The 20,026-nt window shown below is 45.2% G+C and overlaps 2 protein-coding genes across 9 annotated transcripts in view; one reads left to right on the top strand and one right to left on the bottom strand.

Moving 5' to 3' along the window:
* nt5c3a (5'-nucleotidase, cytosolic IIIA) overlaps nucleotides 1–15,834 on the bottom strand; it is a 35,232-nt gene extending 19,398 nt beyond the window's left edge. The window contains exons 1-2 of one of the 6 annotated variants that reach the window (XM_078216937.1): nucleotides 5,630–5,711; nucleotides 5,418–5,530 (exon numbers count right to left, since the gene is read on the bottom strand). In XM_078216937.1, coding sequence (XP_078073063.1) covers nucleotides 5,418–5,519 — 102 coding nt within the window. In that variant the 5' untranslated portion in view covers nucleotides 5,520–5,530; nucleotides 5,630–5,711. Of the gene's footprint in view, nucleotides 1–5,417; nucleotides 5,573–5,629; nucleotides 5,712–14,223; nucleotides 14,321–15,584 lie in introns of those variants that run through there. The other 5 variants (XM_078216938.1, XM_078216936.1, XM_078216941.1 and 2 more) reach the window with 5 other exon arrangements.
* A 2,217-nt stretch (nucleotides 15,835–18,051) lies between these two features.
* The window catches only part of bbs9 (Bardet-Biedl syndrome 9), a 384,043-nt gene continuing 382,068 nt past the window's right edge, over nucleotides 18,052–20,026 (top strand). For all 3 annotated transcript variants that reach the window (XM_078217175.1, XM_078217174.1, XM_078217173.1), the window contains exon 1: nucleotides 18,052–18,183. The gene's annotated coding sequence lies outside the window, so the exon portion shown is untranslated. The remainder of the gene's footprint in view (nucleotides 18,184–20,026) is intronic.

Raw genomic sequence — 20,026 nt, 5'->3', positions numbered from 1 at the left:
CCTCAATCAGGTTGCCCCTCAGTCTTCTCTGCTCCAATGAAAACAACCCCAAGTCTACGCAACCTCTCTTCATAACTTAAATGTTCCATCCCAGGCAGCATCCTGGTGAATCTCCTCTGCACCCCCTCCAGTTCAATCACATCCTTCCTATCCTGTGGCGACCAGAACTGCACACAGTACTCCAGCTGTGGCCTCACCAAAGTTCTATACAACTCCATCATGACTCCCTGCTTTTGTAATCTATGCCTTGATTGATAAAAGCAAGTGTCCCATATGCCTTTTTCACCGCCCTACTAACATGCCCTTCCGCTTTCGGAGATCTATAGACAAACACACCAAGGTCCATTTGTTCCACAGAACTTCCTAGTGTCCTACCATTTACTGAATACTTTCTTGTCAAATTACTCCTTTCAAAGTGTATCACCTCACACTTTTCAGGGTTAAATTCCACCTGCCACTTATCTGCCCATTTTGTCTATATCTTCTTGTAGCCCAAGATACTCCGCTTCACTGTTAACCACCCATCCAATCTTAGCGTTATCTGCAAATTTACTAATCCTACCCCCCACATAGTCATCAATGTCATTTATATAAATACGAATAATAGGGGACCTAACCCAGATCCCTGTGGTACGCCACTGGGCACTCGCTTCCAGTCATTTACATAGTTTTCTGTTATCACCCTCTGTCTCCTACAACTGAGCCAATTTTGAATCCACTTTATCAAATTACCCTGTATCCCATGTGAATTTACCTTCTTTACAAGTCTCCCACGTGGGACCTTATCAAAGGTTTTGCTGAAATCCATATAAACTACATCGACTGTACTACCCTCGTCTACACACCTGGTCACCTCCTCAAAAATATTCAATCTACTTTGTTAGGCATGACCTCCCTCTGACGAAGCCATGCTGACTATCCCTGATCAAACTTTGCCTCTCCAAGTGGAGATAGATGCTCTACATAAGAACATAAGAAATAGGAGCAGTAGGCCATGTAGCCCCTCGAGCCTGCCCCGCCATTCAACAAGATCATGGCTGATCTGAAGCGAATCAGTTCCACTTGCCCGCCTGCTCCCCATATCCCTTAATTCCCTTATCGATCAGAAATCTATCGACCCGTGATTTAAACATATTCAACGAGGTAGCCTCCACCATTTCAATGGGCAGAGAATTCCAGAGATTCACTACCCTCTGAGAGAAGAAGTTCCCCCTCAACTTTGTTCTGAACCAGCCCCCACTTATTTTGAGGCTGTGCCCTCTAGTTCTGGTTTCCCTTCTAAGTGGAAAGAATCTCTCTACCTCTACCCTATCCAGCCCCTTCATTATCTTATATGGCTCTATAAGATCACCCCCTCAGCCTTCTAAACTCCAATGAGTACAGACCCAATCTGTTCAATCTCTCCTCATAAGCTACACCCCTCATCTCCGGTATCAACCTGGTGAACCTTCTCTGCGCTCCCTCCAAGGCCAATATATCCTTTCGCAAATAAGGGGACCAAAACTGCACACAGTACTCCGGTTGCGGCCTCACCAGTGCCTTGTACAGTTGCAGCAAGACCTCCCTGCTTTTATATTCTATCCCCCTCGCGATAAAGGCCAACATTCCATTCGCCTTCTTGATCACCTGCTGCACCTGCAGACTGAGTTTTTGTGATTCATGCACAAGGACCCCCAGGTCCCTCTGCACAGTAGCATGATGTAATTTTTCTCCATTTAAATAATATTCCAATTTACTATTATTTCTTCCAAAGTGGATAACCTCACATTTGCCAACGTTATATTCCATCTGCCAGATCCTCGCCCACTCGCTCAGCCTATCCAAATCTCTCTGCAGATATTCCGCGTCCTCCACGCAATTCGCTTTCCCACTCATCTTCGTGTCATCAGCAAACTTTGATACCCTACACTCAGTCCCCTCCTCCAGATCATCTATGTAAATGGTAAACAGTTGAGGCCCCAACACCGATCCCTGCGGCACGCCACTGGTCACCAACTGCCACAGTAAGAAGTTTAACAACACCAGGTTAAAGTCCAACAGGTTTATTTGGTAGCAAACGCCACACAAGCTTTCGGAGCTCCAAACTTCTTACTGTGTTTACCCCAGTCCAACGCCGGCATCTCCACATCATGACTACCATCGACACCAACTGCCAACCAGAAAAGCACCCATTTATTCCAACTCTCTGCTTCCTGTTAGATAGCGAATCACCAACTCTGTGTACCCCAATCTTCTGCAGCAACCTTTTGTGAGGCACCTTATCGAATGCCTTCTGGAAATCTAAAAACACCACATCCACCGGTTCCCCTCTGTCAACCGCACTAGTCACATCTTCATAAAAATCCAGTAAATTCGTCAAACACGACTTTCCCTTCATGAATCCATGCTGCGTCTGCTTGATCGAACCATTCTTATCCAGGTGCTCTGCTATTTCCTCTTTCATGATGGCCTCCAGCATCTTCCCAACTATGGACGTTAAGCTAACCGGCCTGTAGTTACCCGCCTTTTGTCTACTTCCTTTTTTAAACAGCGGCGTAACAGTAGCTGTTTTCCAATCAGCCGGCACTACCCCAGAGTCCAGTGAATTTTGATAAATAACCACTAACGCATCCGCTATTACCTCAGCCATTTCTTTCAGTACCCTGGGATGCATTCCATCCGGGCCCGGGGACTTGTCTACCTTCAGTCCCATTAGTCTACCAAGCACTACCTCTTTAGTAACAGTAATTGTATTAAGGACCTCACCTCCCACCAACTCTCGATCTCTAATATTCGGTAAACTATTTGTGTCTTCCACCGTGAAGACCGACACAAAGAACTTATTTAAAGTCTCAGCCATTTCCTCGTTTTCCACTATTAAATCCCCCCTCTCGTCTTCCAAGGGTCCAACATTCACTCTAGCCACTCTATTCCTTTTTAAAAACTTTTACTATCATTTTTTATATTTTGAGCTAGTTTAGTTTCATAATCTATCTTTCCTTTCTTAATCGCTTTCTTAGTCGTTCCTTGTTGTTTTTTAAAGCTTTCCCAATCCACTAATTCTCCACTATTTTTGGCCACTCTGTACGCATCTGTTTTTATTTTAATACTCTCCTTTATTTCCTTCGTTATCCATGTCTGGTTATCCCTTTTCTTACAGTCCTTCTTTATCACCGGAATATATTTTTGCTGAGTACTTAAAAAAATCTCCTTAAAAATCCTCCACTGTTCCTCAGCTGTCCTACCTACCAGTCTGCTCGCCCAGTATACATTAGCCAATTCCGCCCTCATCCTATCGTACTCCCCTCTGTTCAAGCAGAGGACAGTGGTTTGGGACCCTACTTTCTCACCCTCCATCTGTATCAGAAATTCAACCATATTATGATCACTCAACCCAAGAGGATCCCTCGCAAGAAGATCCTTAATCCTACCTGTCTCATTACACAGAACCAGATCTAAGATAACTCGCTCTCTCGTAGGTTCTGTAACATACTGTTCAATGAAACTATCCCGACAGCATTCTAAGAACTCTTCCTCAAGCCCTCCATGTCCAATTTGAGTCGACCAAACAATATGCAGGTTAAAATCCCCCATGATTATTGCCGTTCCGTTTTTGCACGCATCCATTATTTGCTTGTTTATAGCCCTCCCCACCTCTAAGTTATTATTTGGGGGCCTATAGACCACGCCCACCAGTGTCTTTTCCCCCCACTATTCCTTATCTCCACCCACAATGATTCCACGTTTTGCTCCTTAGAGCCTATGTCGTCTCTCACTACCGTCCTGATATTATCCTTTATTAACAGAGCTACCCCACCTCCTTTTTCTACCTGTCTATCCTTCCTAAATGTCTGATACCCCTGGATATTCAGTTCCCAGTCTCGGTCACCCTGCAACCACATTTCTGCTCTCCTTCAGAAGTTTCTCTAATAGTTTCCCAAGTCTTGCAATCAAAAGCAGCTAAGGATAAAAGTGCAGCTGGTTGTTAGATACCGACTACTGGGCTAGATTATTAACAATGGTACATAAAGTATAAAAATAACTGGAATCAAACACCATTAACCATGTAAGTTAATGGAACTCTTCCCAGTTACATTTTAGAAAGCTTCTATATAATAAAGGAAACAGGAAAAAGATAGAAATGTTTGTCAGTCAAACTTTTCAGAGAAAATAGACAGTGGATATTTCAGGGTTGCGCTCTTCACAACAGAAAGCAAACAAAAAACAGAAAGAGAGAGAGAAGAGGGGTAGAAACAAAAGCACTGAACAAATTGCCTCAGTCAAATAATAGAAACATTAATTAAAAAACAGTGAGAGTCAAATGACATGTGAAAGGCAAAGGCAGGATGAGACCATGTGAGCAATGGAAACATGGGGACCAGGAGAAAGTCAAAACAGACAGAGCTGGAAAAGTACAGAGGTTCCACCTGCTCCTAAAAACAAAGAGGGTAGGAACACGGAATGCAGCCTTGCCTGCTGGTACCGAACAATCTCTTCACCCAAACAATCCTCTGTTTCCACGCACTGGCAGATCCACACTGTTTCCTGTTGTAATGGAACTGGAGCATAACATACAGTCCTCAAGCTAATGCTTAATCCCCCAGACCTGCAGAAAATGAGATATTGCCCACAAAACACATGGTAGGATATTATATTCAAATGTTTCATTTCTACCAGACACCACTTATTTTTAAGTTGTAGGCTCGAGGGAAGTTTAACATACTTGTTGCAAACATTCTAAAATTATATCTATTTCTGGGTAACAGTGGTAATTACAACAGCAATTTCCACTGTAACCCTACACTCCAACAGTGCAGGTTTTTGACTGCCGCCATTTATAAATTCCTCTCTGTCGATATTTCTAAAGCAGCTTTTATACATGGAAGAAACTTCACCTCAGCTCATCAGTGACCACGGGTTTTAGAGCTGGGTTACGGATTTTCCTAAAATGACACAGAGTAGCTTTTTCCGAGGAAATGTTGCAACTTAAAAAGCTAACTACCGATTTGCTTCTAAACAAGTTAACCAACAGGTTAAATAGTTTCTGCAAGTTAATACAATTCTCGAGACAGTCTGAGACTTGTTGCATTTTTTCAGAAAGTTATTCAAGCTGAAATTTCCAGAAAGCAAATCTCTACATCTGCAAACTGTTTATCCGTCAAAAGTGCTCTCGGGTGGGAAGCCAAGGGTAGTAAGCTGATCCATGTTAAGCACAGGGATCTTTCGTAATCTCTATACTATTCAGCTGCTTTGGTATTTATGTGTTTTTTTCCTACCCAGGACCTAGTACAAGAAGTCACCCACAAAAAGTTAATATATACAATGTTGTAGAAAATTGATTTTGTAACCATCAAAATGGGTATTTAGAAATTACTGAAGTACTACTGCACACAACCATAGACAACCCTGCGGGGTGAATACATTTGCTCTGTAGATACCTGTGTGTGTCGTGTAGCACAGTTTCTCCACATTAACCTTCGACTCCGTCCTGTAGTCGCGACAGCGGTGCCCAGAAACATCCAAAGCCATAGTACTTGCATATATACAACAGCTAACAAAGAGATAACCAATTAAACTACTTTTAAAAAAACCTTCCAGGCCTGAGCTCAGATTGCAGAAATCTCTCAATTGTGTGCAAAAACCCATTTACCTGCAAATGATTTACCTGCAGAGGGTTTGCAACGCAAGATGAACACAGGTTTCTACCAGGTTGTCCTTGCTGCAATCTGCAGAAGTGATAGGAAAACTTTTGTTGGTCATCAAAAGGTCTTATATAAAGACAGAGCCTAAAATAACTTGAATGCAGTGCCAGGATACCACAAATAGAAGGACATGTGAAAAGGCCAGCAAGAATTCCAGTTATCAGCTTGTGCCTGAATAAAACTTGCAACCTTTTAGGGTGCATAAAACTGAGCTAAATAGGATAGACAAATTCCAAATCATTTGCTAACAAAACATGTGTTTGTGTGTAGCATGGAAGTGTTGCATAAACTAGCAAGATATAAACAGTACAAAGTAAAGCTGCTGAGTTTAAGGAAACTGAAACACCTTGTATAATCAAGGCGACCCTTTAGAACCCAAATGAGGAGGAATTTTTTCAGCCAGCGGGTGGTGAATCCAGAGAATTCATTGACACAGTAGGCTGTGGAAGCCAGGTCATTGAGTATATTTAAGACAGAGATAAACAGGTTCTCGATTGGTATGGGGATCAAAGGTAATGGGGAAAAAGTGGGAGAATGGAGTTGAGAAACTTATCAGCCATGATTGAATGGTGAAGCAGACTTGATGGGCCGAATTGCCTAATTCTGCCCCTATATCTTAGGGTCTAACACCAGATGCACTTTACATGGAACTGAAAGAAAGTTTGCTTTGTTATGCTACACCTCTCTTTCAGAAAGTTATTTCTTCATGGTTGGAAAATTTCAAAAGGTTCCAACATTTTGTGTTCAACATTTTATTGCATCTTGCTGTTCTGGCGATTCTGCTCATTTTAATTACAATCAGAAACTAGGTCAATGCCACAAGGTAATTGATTAACTCTATTATACAACTCCAAACTCTTGTATCAGTACTTAAGATACTGAGAACATAAATGTTTCAAGGTCCAGCTTAAAACTTCCAGTGACAAATTACCGAGTCACATGCAAACTGGCATAGCGTACATAAAATTAGAAAGTTGAATATGTGGTTCAAAGACTGATGTGGGTGAAGTGGTTTCCGGTTTGTGGGGACTTGACACCAGTACTGAGGAAAATGGGGCTATGCCATTGGAACAGTATATGCCTGACCCATCCTAGGACAACTGTTCTTGTGAATTGTATAACTAGGGAAGTAGAGAGATTTCAAATTAAGTAGTGGGGCAAGGGAACAATTCTGGAAAGATGTGATATATCAAAGAGTGCAGACAAAATAAGAGGGGAAAATAATAATATGGGAAATGTAGGTCAGAGAATGTCGGAAAAGGACAGAGAAAAAAGTCTATGAATCAAGACAATGTTACAAACATAACAAAAAGACAAAGATTAGTAATGGCTCTGTATCTGAATGTGCATAGCATTCATAAAGTAAACCAATTGATAGCACACACTGAAGTAAATAAATATGATCTGATAACCATTGCAGAGGTGTGGCTGCAGGATCACTAATTATAGGGTCCTGAATATTGAGGGGTATATTCAAAAAGAATAGGAAACTAGGTAGAGGGTGGCACTGTTGATCAAGGATGGCATTGGTGCAATAGTTAGTGATGACCTTGGTTCAGGAGATTGAGATGTAGAATTGGTTTGGATGGAGATGAGGAATAGTAAGGAAAAGAAGTCACTAGTGGGAGTGGTCTACAGGCCCCTTAACAGGAACCACAATGTAGGACCACATATACAAGAAGAATTATTGGGTGCTTGTGATAAAAGGTCGGCAATAATTGTAGGAGATTTTAGTGTGCAATAAACTGTAAAAATCAGATTGGCAGTGGTAGCCTGGATGAGGAGTTCATAGAATGCTTTCCAGATAGCTTCTCAGAGCAGCACGTTCTGGAACCAGAGAACAGATTATATTAGATTTGGTATTGTGTAATATGACAGTATTAATTAATGACTTCAGAATAAAGGCACCCCAGGTAGCAGTGACCACAATAATATAATTTTACATTCAGTTTGAAAGGGAGAAGAGTGGGTCTAAGACTAGTATTTTGAACTTAAATAAGGGCAACTTTGTAGACATGAAAGCTGAGCTAGCTGAAAGTGAACTGGGACACTAAGCTAGGGGATAGACCAATATAGAAGCAGTGGCAGACATTTAACAGGATATTTCAAAGTAAGTATATTCCTACTTCTGTATGTATATTTCTGTATAGCACGCAAGAAATAATACTTTTCACAGTATGCTAATACATGTGACAATAATAAATTATATGGAGATGCCAGCGTTGGACTGGGGTAGGCACAGTAAGAAGTCTCACAACACCAGGTTTACGTCCAACAGGTTTATTTGGTAACAAGAGCTTTCGGAGCGTTGCTCCTTCATCAGGTGAGTCACCTGATGATGGGCAGCACTCCGAAAGCTCATGCTACCAAATAAACCTGTTGGACTTAAACTTGTTGTTGTGAGACTTCTTACAGTGACAATAATAAATCAAATCAAAAATACCTTAAAGAAAAAGACTGAAAGCAGGAACCATCATCTGTGGTTAAATAAAGAAATTAGGGAAGGCAGCAAACTAAAGGGAAAGGCATTTAACTGTGCAAAAACGAAAGGCAGATAAGATGATTGGTCAGAACATAAAGAACAGCAGAGATTGATGAAGATTAATCAGGAGAAAGAAATTAGAGTATGACAGGAAGCTAGCTAGAAACATAAACATGGATAACAAGAGTTTCTACCAGGTATTTGAAAAAAGTAAAGGGAATGTTGATCCTCTAGAGTGAGAATAGGGAATTAACAGTTGACAATTTGGAAGTGACAGATGAAAGGAACAAATATTTTGCTTGTCTTCATTATAGAGGATGCAGAAAACATTCCAGTAATAGTTGTAAATCAAGAGGCGGAAGGGAAAGAGGGACGTAGTGAAATTATAATCGTTAGGGAAGCAGTACTGAGCAAACTGATGGAGTTGAGGGTTGACAAGTCTCCAGGCCTTGATGGATTTCATTCTAGGGCTTATAAGAGATGGCTAATGAAGCCGAAAATGCATTGGCATTAATTTTCCAAAACTCCCTCGTTTCTGGAAATGTTCCGTCAGACTGGAAAGTAGCAAATGTAATCCCTATTTTCATACAGGAGGAAAGCATAAAACAGAATACTATAAGACAGTTAGCTTGATGTGTCATGGGGAAGGTGTTTGAATTGATCATTGAAGAAGTCATAGCTGGGCACTTAGAAAAACCTCAAGGTAATTGGGAAGAGTCAGCATGGTTTTGAAAGGAAAATCATGTCTAATTTATTAGAGTTCTTTGAAGGAGTAACATGTGCTGTGGATAAAGGGGAGCTTGTAGACATACTGTACTTGGATTTCCGGAAGGCGTTTGACAAGGAGCCACATCAAAGATTATTGTGGAAATGAAAAGCTCATGGTGTAAGAGGTAAGATAGTGCCATCAATAAGATTGGCTGGCTGGCAGAAAATAGTATGCATAAATAAGTCTTTTTTGGATTGGCAGGGTGTGATGGGTGGAGTCCCACAGAGGTCTATGCTGGGGCTTCAACATGTTATAATTTACATCAATGATTTAGGTGAGGGGAGTAAAGGCATGGTAGCTAAATTTGCAGATGACAAAGATAGGTAGGAAAGTATGTTGTGAAGTAGACATAAGGAGTTTGCAGACAGATATAGGTTGAATGAGTGGACAAAAATCTGGCAGATTGAGAATAATGTGGGAAAATGAGAAGTTGTTCACTTTGGCAGGAAGAGTAAAAAAAGAGTACAATCTAAACGGAGAATGACTGCAGAACTCCAAGGTGCGGAGGGGTCTGGATGTTCTAGCACACGAGTCACAAAAAGTTAGTATGCAAGTAAAGCATGTAATCAAGACAGCGAATAGAATTCTATCCTTTATTCTGAGAGGAATTGAACATGAAAGTAAGAATGTTATGCTTTAGTTATATACAGGGCATTGTTGAGACTACATCTCGAATACAATGTGCAGTTTTGGTCTCTTTATTTAAGGAAGGATGTAAATACATTGCAGGTGGTTCAGAGGTTTACTTGAATGATATGTGGGATGAGCAGGTTGTCTTAAGAGAATAGGTTTGACAGGTTGGGCTTGTTTCCACTGGAATTTACAAGAATCAAGGGTGACTTGCATGAGATTCTGAATGGTTTTGACAAGGTGGACATGGAGAGGATATTTTCTCTTGTGGGCCAGTCCAGAACTAGGGTGCACTGTTTCAAAATTAGGGGTCACCCTTTTGAGACCGAGATGAGGAGATTATTTTCCTCTAGAGTTGTGTGACTTTGGAACTTTGCCTCAGAAGGCAGCGGAAGCGGAGTCATTGAATATTTTTAAGGCAGAAGTGGATTGATTCAGCAGGAATTTAAATCAGGGATAGAGAGGAATGTGGAACTTGAAACACAAATAGATCAGCCATGATCTTATTGAATGGTGGAGTAGGCTCAAGGGACCGAATGGCCTACTTTTGCTCCTATTTCATATATCTCTATTGATTGAAAAGATGCAACAGAAGTTCCATTAAACAAGAATTCTCAAACAGCAAGGTTTGGAATTCAATCCATGGTATCATTCACAAAAGGTTTTGTTTTTAAGCAGACAGTATCTACATACGAGGTGAAGATTAATAGCCAATATCTTGGTGAGCTACTCCCACAAAACAGTAAATTGCTCTGGAGTATTTCACTGTTAGGACTCTGGAAAACAAAACCACATGGAGTATTCTTTGCCTCTGATGGGCTTTGCAATGTCACAATGGGCAGGGCCTACAGGATAACACAGGTGATACAAAGAGAAAAGATCAAAGCCCTCAAATTACAACACCCATGTTCTAAAAGCCACATCTATCACTTATTTAAAAGCATGAGTCATCTTTCAAAAATCTACACAGCAATAAAATAAAATTTAAAACTCGTCTGTTTTAAAATATAAATTATTATAAACTGCAGCTTATTTCACTCTCAACTCCACATCCATCATTAGGAAGTGCAGCACACTCAGAGAGAACATTTCATTCCTGAGAATAGACATGGGTCAGATGGGGGGGCAGCTCAAACTTTCAGTTAGGTAGCACCTTTCATGACCTCAGGATGTGTTAAATTCTTGACACATACAAGGTCCCACAGCAATAAGATATGTTATGATACTGATTGAGGAATAAATATCAGTCAGAACACAGGGAGAACCTCGCAGCTCTTCTTCCATAGTGCCATGAGATCTTTTACCTGAGAGGATAGATGGGGCCTTGGTTTTACATCTTACCTGAAAGACAGCACATGTGACAATGCAGCACTCCAACACTGTACTGAAATCTAGCTCTTGTCTCTGGGGTGGGACTTGAGCCAGCCGCACAGCTTTGCTGGCACCCAATTACCCACAAATTGAAACTAAATAAGTAGAATAAGTAAATAGAAATATAGAAAATAGAAATAAGTAGAATTAAAATATACACAATAGAATATTGAATGCAAAAGGTCATAAAAATGAAGCATGGAGAGCTATACACATAGTGACGTGACCATACTGTCTACATTGTGCAACTGACAATGATCCAGAATAGATTATCGTTATTGGCAAGGTGGATTTGAAGACTGACACTTATTTGAAACTAAGTATTTGTACTGGAAAACAAGCAGGACATGGGCAGTGCTGACTATAATGACTGACCAACTAACTGGAAATCAATAAAAGGACATTTTAGCACTGATATCAGAACATTCCCCTCTGCACAGTGATAAATGTATAAATTAAACTTCCAGACTGAATGGGTATAGGTGAAAGACTTGGAATTGTTTAAGAAATTGATTGGATGCTGCCATGGGAGAAACTTCACAATCTTCTTGGATAGGTGAATCCAGATGATCTGGTTGACCTGCCTCATTTGTGATGATCTTGTGATGTACATGTTTAATAATGTTCCTGTGAAGTGCCTTAGGATCTTTTACTCGAAGTACAAGTTGTTGATAGATTTGTTTGGCTCCTCAATGCATGAGCTTGATTGGTCTCCCACGCCCACTATAACCAAGAACAATCGCAGGCTGAGAAAATCATGCACCAATTAACTTGGACATCTATCACCATTCCTCCATTGTCGTTGGAACTCCCTACCCAACAAAATTGTGGGAGTACCTTCACACACAGGTTACAGCAGTTCAAGAAGGCAGTTCACTGCCACCTTCTCAAAGGGCAACTAGAGATGGGCAACAAATTCCAGCATTGCCAGTAATGCCCAAATCCTGAGAGCGAAATGTTTTAAAAATGACTTCCTGTAAAGCTATTGCAAACTTCCTGAAGTCGTTTTACAGAAGTAAAATTACACAACCTGCAGTTCAACACTATTACACTGTGACAGTTGCTTCCACTATTAACAATATCATTTTTCTGTCTTTTTGCTAAGCTTGCATAATTGATCATTCTTTTTCATTAAAACATGTACATTTTCAGATGAGAATTGACAAGTGGAATTGTTGGAATTAATGTACTACAAGATACAAAGAAAATTGAGACATCAATTTAAGATACATTTTCATATTTCAGAAGGTATGGACAAGTGCCCCTCCCAAGTTGTATTTTGGGGGACATATTCCACAACATTGTGTTTTCACAGGACACACCTCATGGTAATACCCAAGGTACTGATTCCTGTCTCAAACCATTGGCTGCATGAGGGTTGGTGGTATCCAAACTTAGTGAATAGAAGCCCAGCCCAACTCATTTCAAAAACCAAGCGGAGCCAAAATGTGTTGATAAATACCATAATTGTGGTAATACATTGGTCAAAAAGTAAATAGATGAATTTGTGGGCAATTATTCGATTTATATCAAAATTACATTCTGCACCACTTAGAGTTGAACTCCTTGCATGAGAAATTACAACCTATAGGTCTCTGAAAAGTTGACTAATGGCTGTTGACACTACCCAAATAAACTGATAACTCAAAGGCAAAGTACAACAGAAAAACATCCCTCATTAAAGATACAAATGAGTCTAAAGTTCCAAAGCCAGTAAGTTACTTGGGTCGTTTTAAGGAATTACTCAATGGAGATTGCTTTTCTCTCAAAATTGAAAATGAACTGCCTCAGATATGACATACAAAATGTAGATGGGAATGCAATGGGTCATGAATTTGTCATGCTTACACTGCCCATGTTCAATCTATTGTGCTGGGGGCACAGAGGCCACAGATGTGCATTTTTGTTGGCTCTAGTGTAATGATGTTGTAATTTTAGGAAAAGCTTGGAGGCAAGTCCCTTTCCCAGGGATTTGCTTGATTTTTCCAGTGCTTTGAAATCTATAGTAATTTGGCACTGAGAAAATGACAGAAAAGGAGCTTGACAACATTATCAAGTAGAGAGCTCAGCAACACTGAGTATCACTGGAGACACTAGGATGTCCACTCATGGGCCTAATCATGCCATTCATGTCTCCAACATGAAAAAACCCAGGACTGCTGTAGATATTAGTGTTCATGGCAATCCACTTCTGATCATGGTTCATTCAGTGCATACACATGTGAATCACACTCCTTCAGGACATTTTTCAGAAGCCCAAATAAGAGCTGGTTCTCCACTCTGTGCTCAACCAGGAGCTGGAATGCCGGCTGAGTATACAAAAAAAGTGGCAGGCAACAATGTAAACAATTACTTTGACCTGGACAGAGACGTAAGGGTAGTCTGGATGAGAAGGAAAGGAAACCATATCTATACAAGTTTTAAGGAACAGGCATCAATGACACAGCACTTGCTGTCATATCTGTGAACACACATGCACAACATATAGAAGACAAATTTTCACAAGAGTATGGAGTATGGAGGCACTGCCCCCCTCTCTCCTCCCAGGGGTGACATACAAGTCCCCAAATGTCAGGGTGCATGACTAGTTGTCCCCACATGATCATCATAGAAACCCTACAGTGCAGAAGGAGGCCATTCGGCCCATTGAGTCTGCACCGACCACAATCCCACCCAGGCCCTACCCCCGCATATTTACCCGCTAATCCCACTAACCTACGCATCTCAGAACTCTAAGGGGCAATTTTTTTAACCTGGCCAATCAACCTAACCCGCACATCTTTGGACTCAGCTCACGCCACCGTGCGTCCGCACGGTGTTTGACCCTCACTTACCCCCTTTTCCCCAAACCAGCTCACATGCCTGATTGTCTTCCCTCGGTGCCTGACCTCCCCCAACACCTATTGGGGTGCTGACTCTCACCCACCCCGATAATCTTGCCCTGCTCCCTCCCCACTGGGGTGCCAGCCTACTCCAGAGCTGAAATGCTCAACATAGAATTCCCACAGGTCATTCAGGCCATCGAGTTTGTACTAACTCTCTGGCAGGGTATCTTACCCAGCCCCATCCCCGTAACCCCAGACATTTACCATGGCTAATCCCCCTACACTAGACATCTTTCAGACTGAGAGAGGAAACCGGGGCACTCGGAGGAAACCCACCAGACTCCACAGTGACCCGAGGCTGGAATTGAACCCGGCTCCCTGTCACTGTGAGGCAGCAGTGCTAACCACATCCTGGTGAATCTCCAGTGCGATCACACCCTCCCCCCGGGCTCCCGGGGTTCTCACCTGCCTCATGGCTGCTGCGGCCTGTCCTGTACCGGAAAAGGGGCCGCTTTCTGCCGCTGTCCCCGGCTGCGGGCCATTGTGAGGCGGCTCAGCCTCGACACAGGAGCCCTTTGTGACTCCGGGGCTGCCGGAGAGCCCGCAGCAAGAGCGGCGCTCCCGGTACCCCCTCCCCCAGGACAGACCCCCATCCCCCCCGGGAGGGGGCAGACCCCCATCCCCCCCGGGAGGGGGCAGATCCCCCCACCCCCATCCCCCCCGGGAGGGGGCAGATCCCCCACCCCCATCCCCCCCGGGAGGGGGCAGATCCCCCCCCCCATCCCCCCCGGGAGGGGGCAGATCCCCCCACCCCATCCCCCCCGGGAGGGGGCAGATCCCCCCCCATCCCCCCCGGGAGGGGGCAGATCCCTCCACCCCATCCCCCCCGGGAGGGGGCAGATCCCCCCACCCCATCCCCCCCGGGAGGGGGCAGATCCCCCCCCATCCCCCCCCGGGAGGGGGCAGATCCCCCATCCCCCCCGGGAGGGGGCAGATCCCCCCCCCCATCCCCCCCGGGAGGGGGCAGATCCCCCCCCGGGAGGGGGCAGATCCCCCCCCCCCCCGGGAGGGGGCAGATCCCCCCCCCCCCCGGGAGGGGGCAGATCCCCCCCCCCCCCCCCGGGAGGGGGCAGATCCCCCCCCCCCCCCCCGGGAGGGGGCAGATCCCCCCCCCCCCCCGGGAGGGGGCAGATCCCCCCCCCCGGGAGGGGGCAGATCCCCCCCCCCCCCCGGGAGGGGGCAGATCCCCCCCCCGCATCCCCCCCGGGAGGGGGCAGATCCCCCCACCCCCATCCCCCCCGGGAGGGGGCAGATCCCCCCACCCCCATCCCCCCCGGGAGGTGGCAGATCCCCCCCCCCCCCGGGAGGGGGCAGATCCCCCCCCCCCATCCCCCCCGGGAGGGGGCAGATCCCCCCCCCCCGGGAGGGGGCAGATCCCCCCCCCCATCCCCCCCGGGAGGGGGCAGATCTCCCCCCCCCATCCCCCCCCGGGAGGGGGCAGATCCCCCCCCCCCATCCCCCCCCGGGAGGGGGCAGATCCCCCCCCCCCATCCCCCCCCGGGAGGGGGCAGATCCCCCCCCCCCATCCCCCCCCGGGAGGGGGCAGATCCCCCCCCCCCATCCCCCCCCGGGAGGGGGCAGATCCCCCCCCCCCATCCCCCCCCGGGAGGGGGCAGATCCCCCCCCCCCATCCCCCCCCGGGAGGGGGCAGATCCCCCCCCCATCCCCCTCCCCCTCCGAGAGGGGGCAGACCCCCCGATCCCCCCGGGAGGGGGCAGACCCCCGCCGCCGCCTCCCTCAGTCCCGGGTAAACGCCGCTCGCTCACCATCTCGATGATCTTTGTCTTGCGACCCGCTTTTTTCTTCATGGTGAATATGTACTGCGCTAACACGGCGCCTCCGAACAGCACACACACCCCCGCTCCGGCCGCCGCTCCCAGCTTCACCACCGCCACTCGGTCCATCCGCGCCGGTACCGCCCGCCCGCCAGCCAACCGCGCCTGCGCACAAGCGCCGCCGCCCGCCAGCCAACCGCGCCTGCGCACAAGCGCCGCCGCCCGCCAGCCAACCGCGCCTGCGCACAAGCGCCGCCGCCCGCCAGCCAACCGCGCCTGCGCACAAGCGTCGCCATTCGCTCCGCGCCTGCGCACAAGCGCCGCCATTCGCTCCGCGCCTGCGCAGAGCCGAGAACCAGGCTTTTCTTTGTCAGAGCTGGGGAAGGCCACAACAGTGCAGCTGGTTCCATACACCAGAGTTTTCCATAGCCCTACGCATGTTTTAGCTTGAATCCAATTTCCTTTCGATTGTGATATAAACAAAATGCTCTGGATGTGAGAAATCAAAAATAAAAACAGACAATTCTGGAAAAAAACTCAACATGTTTGACAGCATCTGTGGAAAGAGAAACAGGTTAAGTTTCGGGTCCAATGTGCCTCGTCATTGCAATCCCTTTGATTGTTTCAGCCTCCATCAAAATGTAAGGTAGTGCATTCTAAATCGATGCACAAAGAAGCTTTTCCTCGTGTCCCATTTTGTTCTTTTGCCATTCACCTTAAATTGGCCTCTTTATGATCTCAACCCTCCCACCAAAGGGAAGGTATCTATTCTATGCAGACCCCACATGAAATTGAACACATCTTATCAAATCTTTTCCCAAACTTCTGTAAGGAGAACATACCTTTTCCAATCTATCCTCATAACAAAGTTTCTGATCTCTGAAGACATTCTTCTGTCTCTTTTCTGTACTCTAAGGTGTGGTGCTCATAATTGGACATAGTATTCAGTTGAGGCCAATCCATTTACTTTATTGTTTTATACACGTTTGTCATAATTTCCTTGTGTTTGTACTCTCTAGTCCATACTCCTGTGGATAGACCCCGGGATCCTGTATAGTTTATTAACTGCTTCCTAACTCTAAAGGCCTCTTTCTGTGCTGAAATGATTCTATTTTTAAAAATTCATTATGTTCTGCTTAGTTTTAAGAAGTTTATGCTTCAAAAGTAATTGTTTTTTTATTCATTCATGGGACATGGGTGTCACTGGCTGGCCAACATTTATTGTTCATCCCTAGTTGTCCAAGGGCAGTTGAGAGTCTACCACATTGCTGTGGCTCTGGAGTACATGTAGGCCAGACCAGGTAAGGACGGCAGATTTCCTTCCCTAAAGGACGTTAGTGAACCAGATGGGTTTTTGTGACAATCAACAATGGTTTTCTGGTCCTCAGTATGATTCTTAATTCCGGATATTTTTTGTTGAATTCAAATTTCACCATCTGCCGTGGTGGGATTCAAACCAGGTCCCCAGAACATTAGCTGGGTTTCTGGATTAATAGTCTAGCAATAATACCATTAGGCCATCGCCTACCCCTGATTTATATTTAACTAAATAAAAGAAACAAGCTGCTATTAGAACATATAACAAATAATCATTTCTCCAAATGTTATCTCAACACGTTGCTATTGATCATAATGATTGGGCCCCAAATCCTGGAACATGTGAAGCCTTAAAATAAAACGCATTTCCTCTCCTATTTGGAAGTCAGCTTCAAAACCCCATTTAAACATATGGAAATTAGCAATTTATGTTAAGACTGTATTCATGGAAAAGATTGAATTAGAATCATATAATTCCTACAGTGCACAAGGAAGCCATTCAGCCCATCAAGTCTGCACCGACTCTTAACCAGGCTTACCCCGTAACACCAAATATTTATCCAGCTAACCTATATTTGTATTGGGCAAAACAGTGGTTAGCTCTGCTGTCTCACAGTGCCAGGGACTTGGGTTCAATTCCGGCCTCGGGTCACTGTCTGTGTGGAGTTTGTACATTCTCCCTGTGTCTGTGGGTTTCCTCTGGGTGCTCTGGTTTCTTCCCACAGTATAGGTTAGATTGATTGGCCATGCTAAATTGTATCAGTTGGATAGGCAGGGTAAATACGTGGGGAGTTATGGGCCTGGGTGGGATTGTTTTTGATGCAGACTCAATGGGCTGAATGGCCTCCTTTTGCACCGTAGGATTCTATACATCTTGGGACACTGAGGGGCATTTTACCATGGCCAATCCACCTAACTGACACATCTTTGGCCTGTGTCAGTTCTGACGAAGGGTTATCCAGACTTGAAACGTTAGCTCTATTCTCTTCCCACAGATGCTGTCAGACCTGTTGAGATTTTGCAACATATTCTGTATGCGAGAAATGTGTCCCAGGCATTTGGACAGCAAGGAACTACAATGCCCGTCACGCCCTGCGGGCTGGAGCCAGATACTTCCGGTCATGCGCAGTCCCAGAGCGTCTCTCCCGGCGGCGCCATGACAACGGTGGAGCGGGCGGCGGTTGAGTAAGTGACTGTAGGCCGCCGCGACCCCGGGGATCTCCACTCCCGCCGTACCCGGGCACGGTGCCTGAGTTTCCAGAGTCCAGTGAAGGTGAGTCCGCTGCTGAGCCGCCCTCAGCGCTGGGGGATGAATTCTCAGGGAGAAGGTTCCAGCAGCTCCCCCCTCTCCCTCCCCTCAGTCCAGGGGCTAAGCTGAGTCTCAGCTGGGTGAAGCCAGGCTGTCAGCGAGGTTCCTCCATTCACCCTCCGACCCATCCACCGGGAAAGCTCCCCACTTGAATTCAAAACCATCCCAGCAGACCTGCTGCCTGAGGTTTGCAAAGCCGATTCCACAAATCCTGGGGAAGATCTGTCGCATTTATCCCAGGGGCTTGAGTACAGCCACTGTGCATTTGTCACGTTCAACATCAGTCAGATGCAGAGCTACCCCTTCTAACCCACCCACTGATTTAGATACGTGTTTGCTGAGGATCAGAAGCGTTATCTGTAATGCTTTGTAAACATGCGTTAATGAGTTTAGGAGCCTTTCCCTAAACACACGAACGGAATTGTTAGAGCAACAGGTACCGCGCTGATCGTGGAAAGAACAGGAGTTGACCAGCTGGCCCGGACTGATCCTGGCACGGGTGGAAAAGTGACACACAGCCGATTCATGCACAATATATTTTGTTTTTACGCACATTCCCTTGGAAAGTAATGTGGACTATTGGAAGGATTTGCAGACCAACGTGCAGGCCACATCATGAAGATTGCTTCCTTGCCATCAAGTCCTCGAGTGGAAGTTGAACCTGGATCAGAGGCACAAGTGCTATTCGCTGAGACGCAGTGCATAATATATTGAATTAGGTGAAAGCAATTTATTCCAGAAGTTTTATTTGGCTGCTGGTATTGTGTGGGTCATCATTATTGTCAACTGACCCTTGATTTTGAGGATGATGTATTTTCAGGGTTGTGAGTTTCTGTCATGGATCTTCAAGTGGTGGAACAAGCCAACTTTTTTTAACCCAGAGATCTTTGGGCACATGGGGCAGGACCTCTCCAAGGTTTTGGACTCCTGAGTGCAGGACTTGCTTCCGTTTCTTTCCTTCTCTGCCACTGCTTTGCCTTATGTTGTGACTCAAGAGCATGATGGACAACTTGTCACCATTCTGAGCAATTGGTAGGAAGCTTCTTCCAGTTATTAAGGTCAACGTTGCCTTGTTTCAAGAAGAGCTTTGGAGTGACTTTGAAATATTTCCTTTTTTCTCCCAGGAATGTTGGCCGTCTGAGAGTTAATAAAACGGGACCAGGTGGGGGAAATGAGGGATGTGGAAAATGGGTAGAAAAGTGGAATTTAAAGTCAAGATCAATCATGTTCTTAGAAAATGGGGGAGCAGTCTTGATGAGCAGGAAAGTCCGCTCCTGACAGAGAGATTAATATACACAGGCAAAGACAAAAATAAATTGAGTTCAAACAGGATATAAATGTACAACATGACAAATAACCATGTGTTTAGCCTTCCAGACAGAGTGGCCGGTCCACTAAAGTTGATTTTATATATCATTCCCTCCCATGCTGTTATATATTTAAAAAGGTTGCTTTTAGAACTGATCGCATGATCTGATGGTGATGTCATTAGGGTGTTTGCAGAGGCTGTTGTTTTACTTTCAGTTTTGTACTCTGTACCGGAAAGAGCTGCTGTTGTTAATTGAGTCTACGTACATGTGCAAACCACGTCTTTTTTTCTGTTAAAACCCATAACTCCTACAATAGAACATTATAGAAAGAAAATTGGTAGCGAAACATAGAATCATAGAAACCCTACAGTACAGAAAGAGGCCATTCGGCCCATCGAGTCTGCACCGATCACAATCCCATCCAGGCCCTACCCCCATATCCCTACATATTTACCCACTAATCCCTCTAACCTACGCACCTCAGGACACTAAGGGGC

Source organism: Mustelus asterias, chromosome 7 (assembly GCF_964213995.1).
Source record: "Mustelus asterias chromosome 7, sMusAst1.hap1.1, whole genome shotgun sequence".
NCBI classification, from domain to species: domain Eukaryota; kingdom Metazoa; phylum Chordata; class Chondrichthyes; order Carcharhiniformes; family Triakidae; genus Mustelus; species Mustelus asterias.
This window is presented reverse-complemented; position numbering and strand designations above follow the sequence as displayed.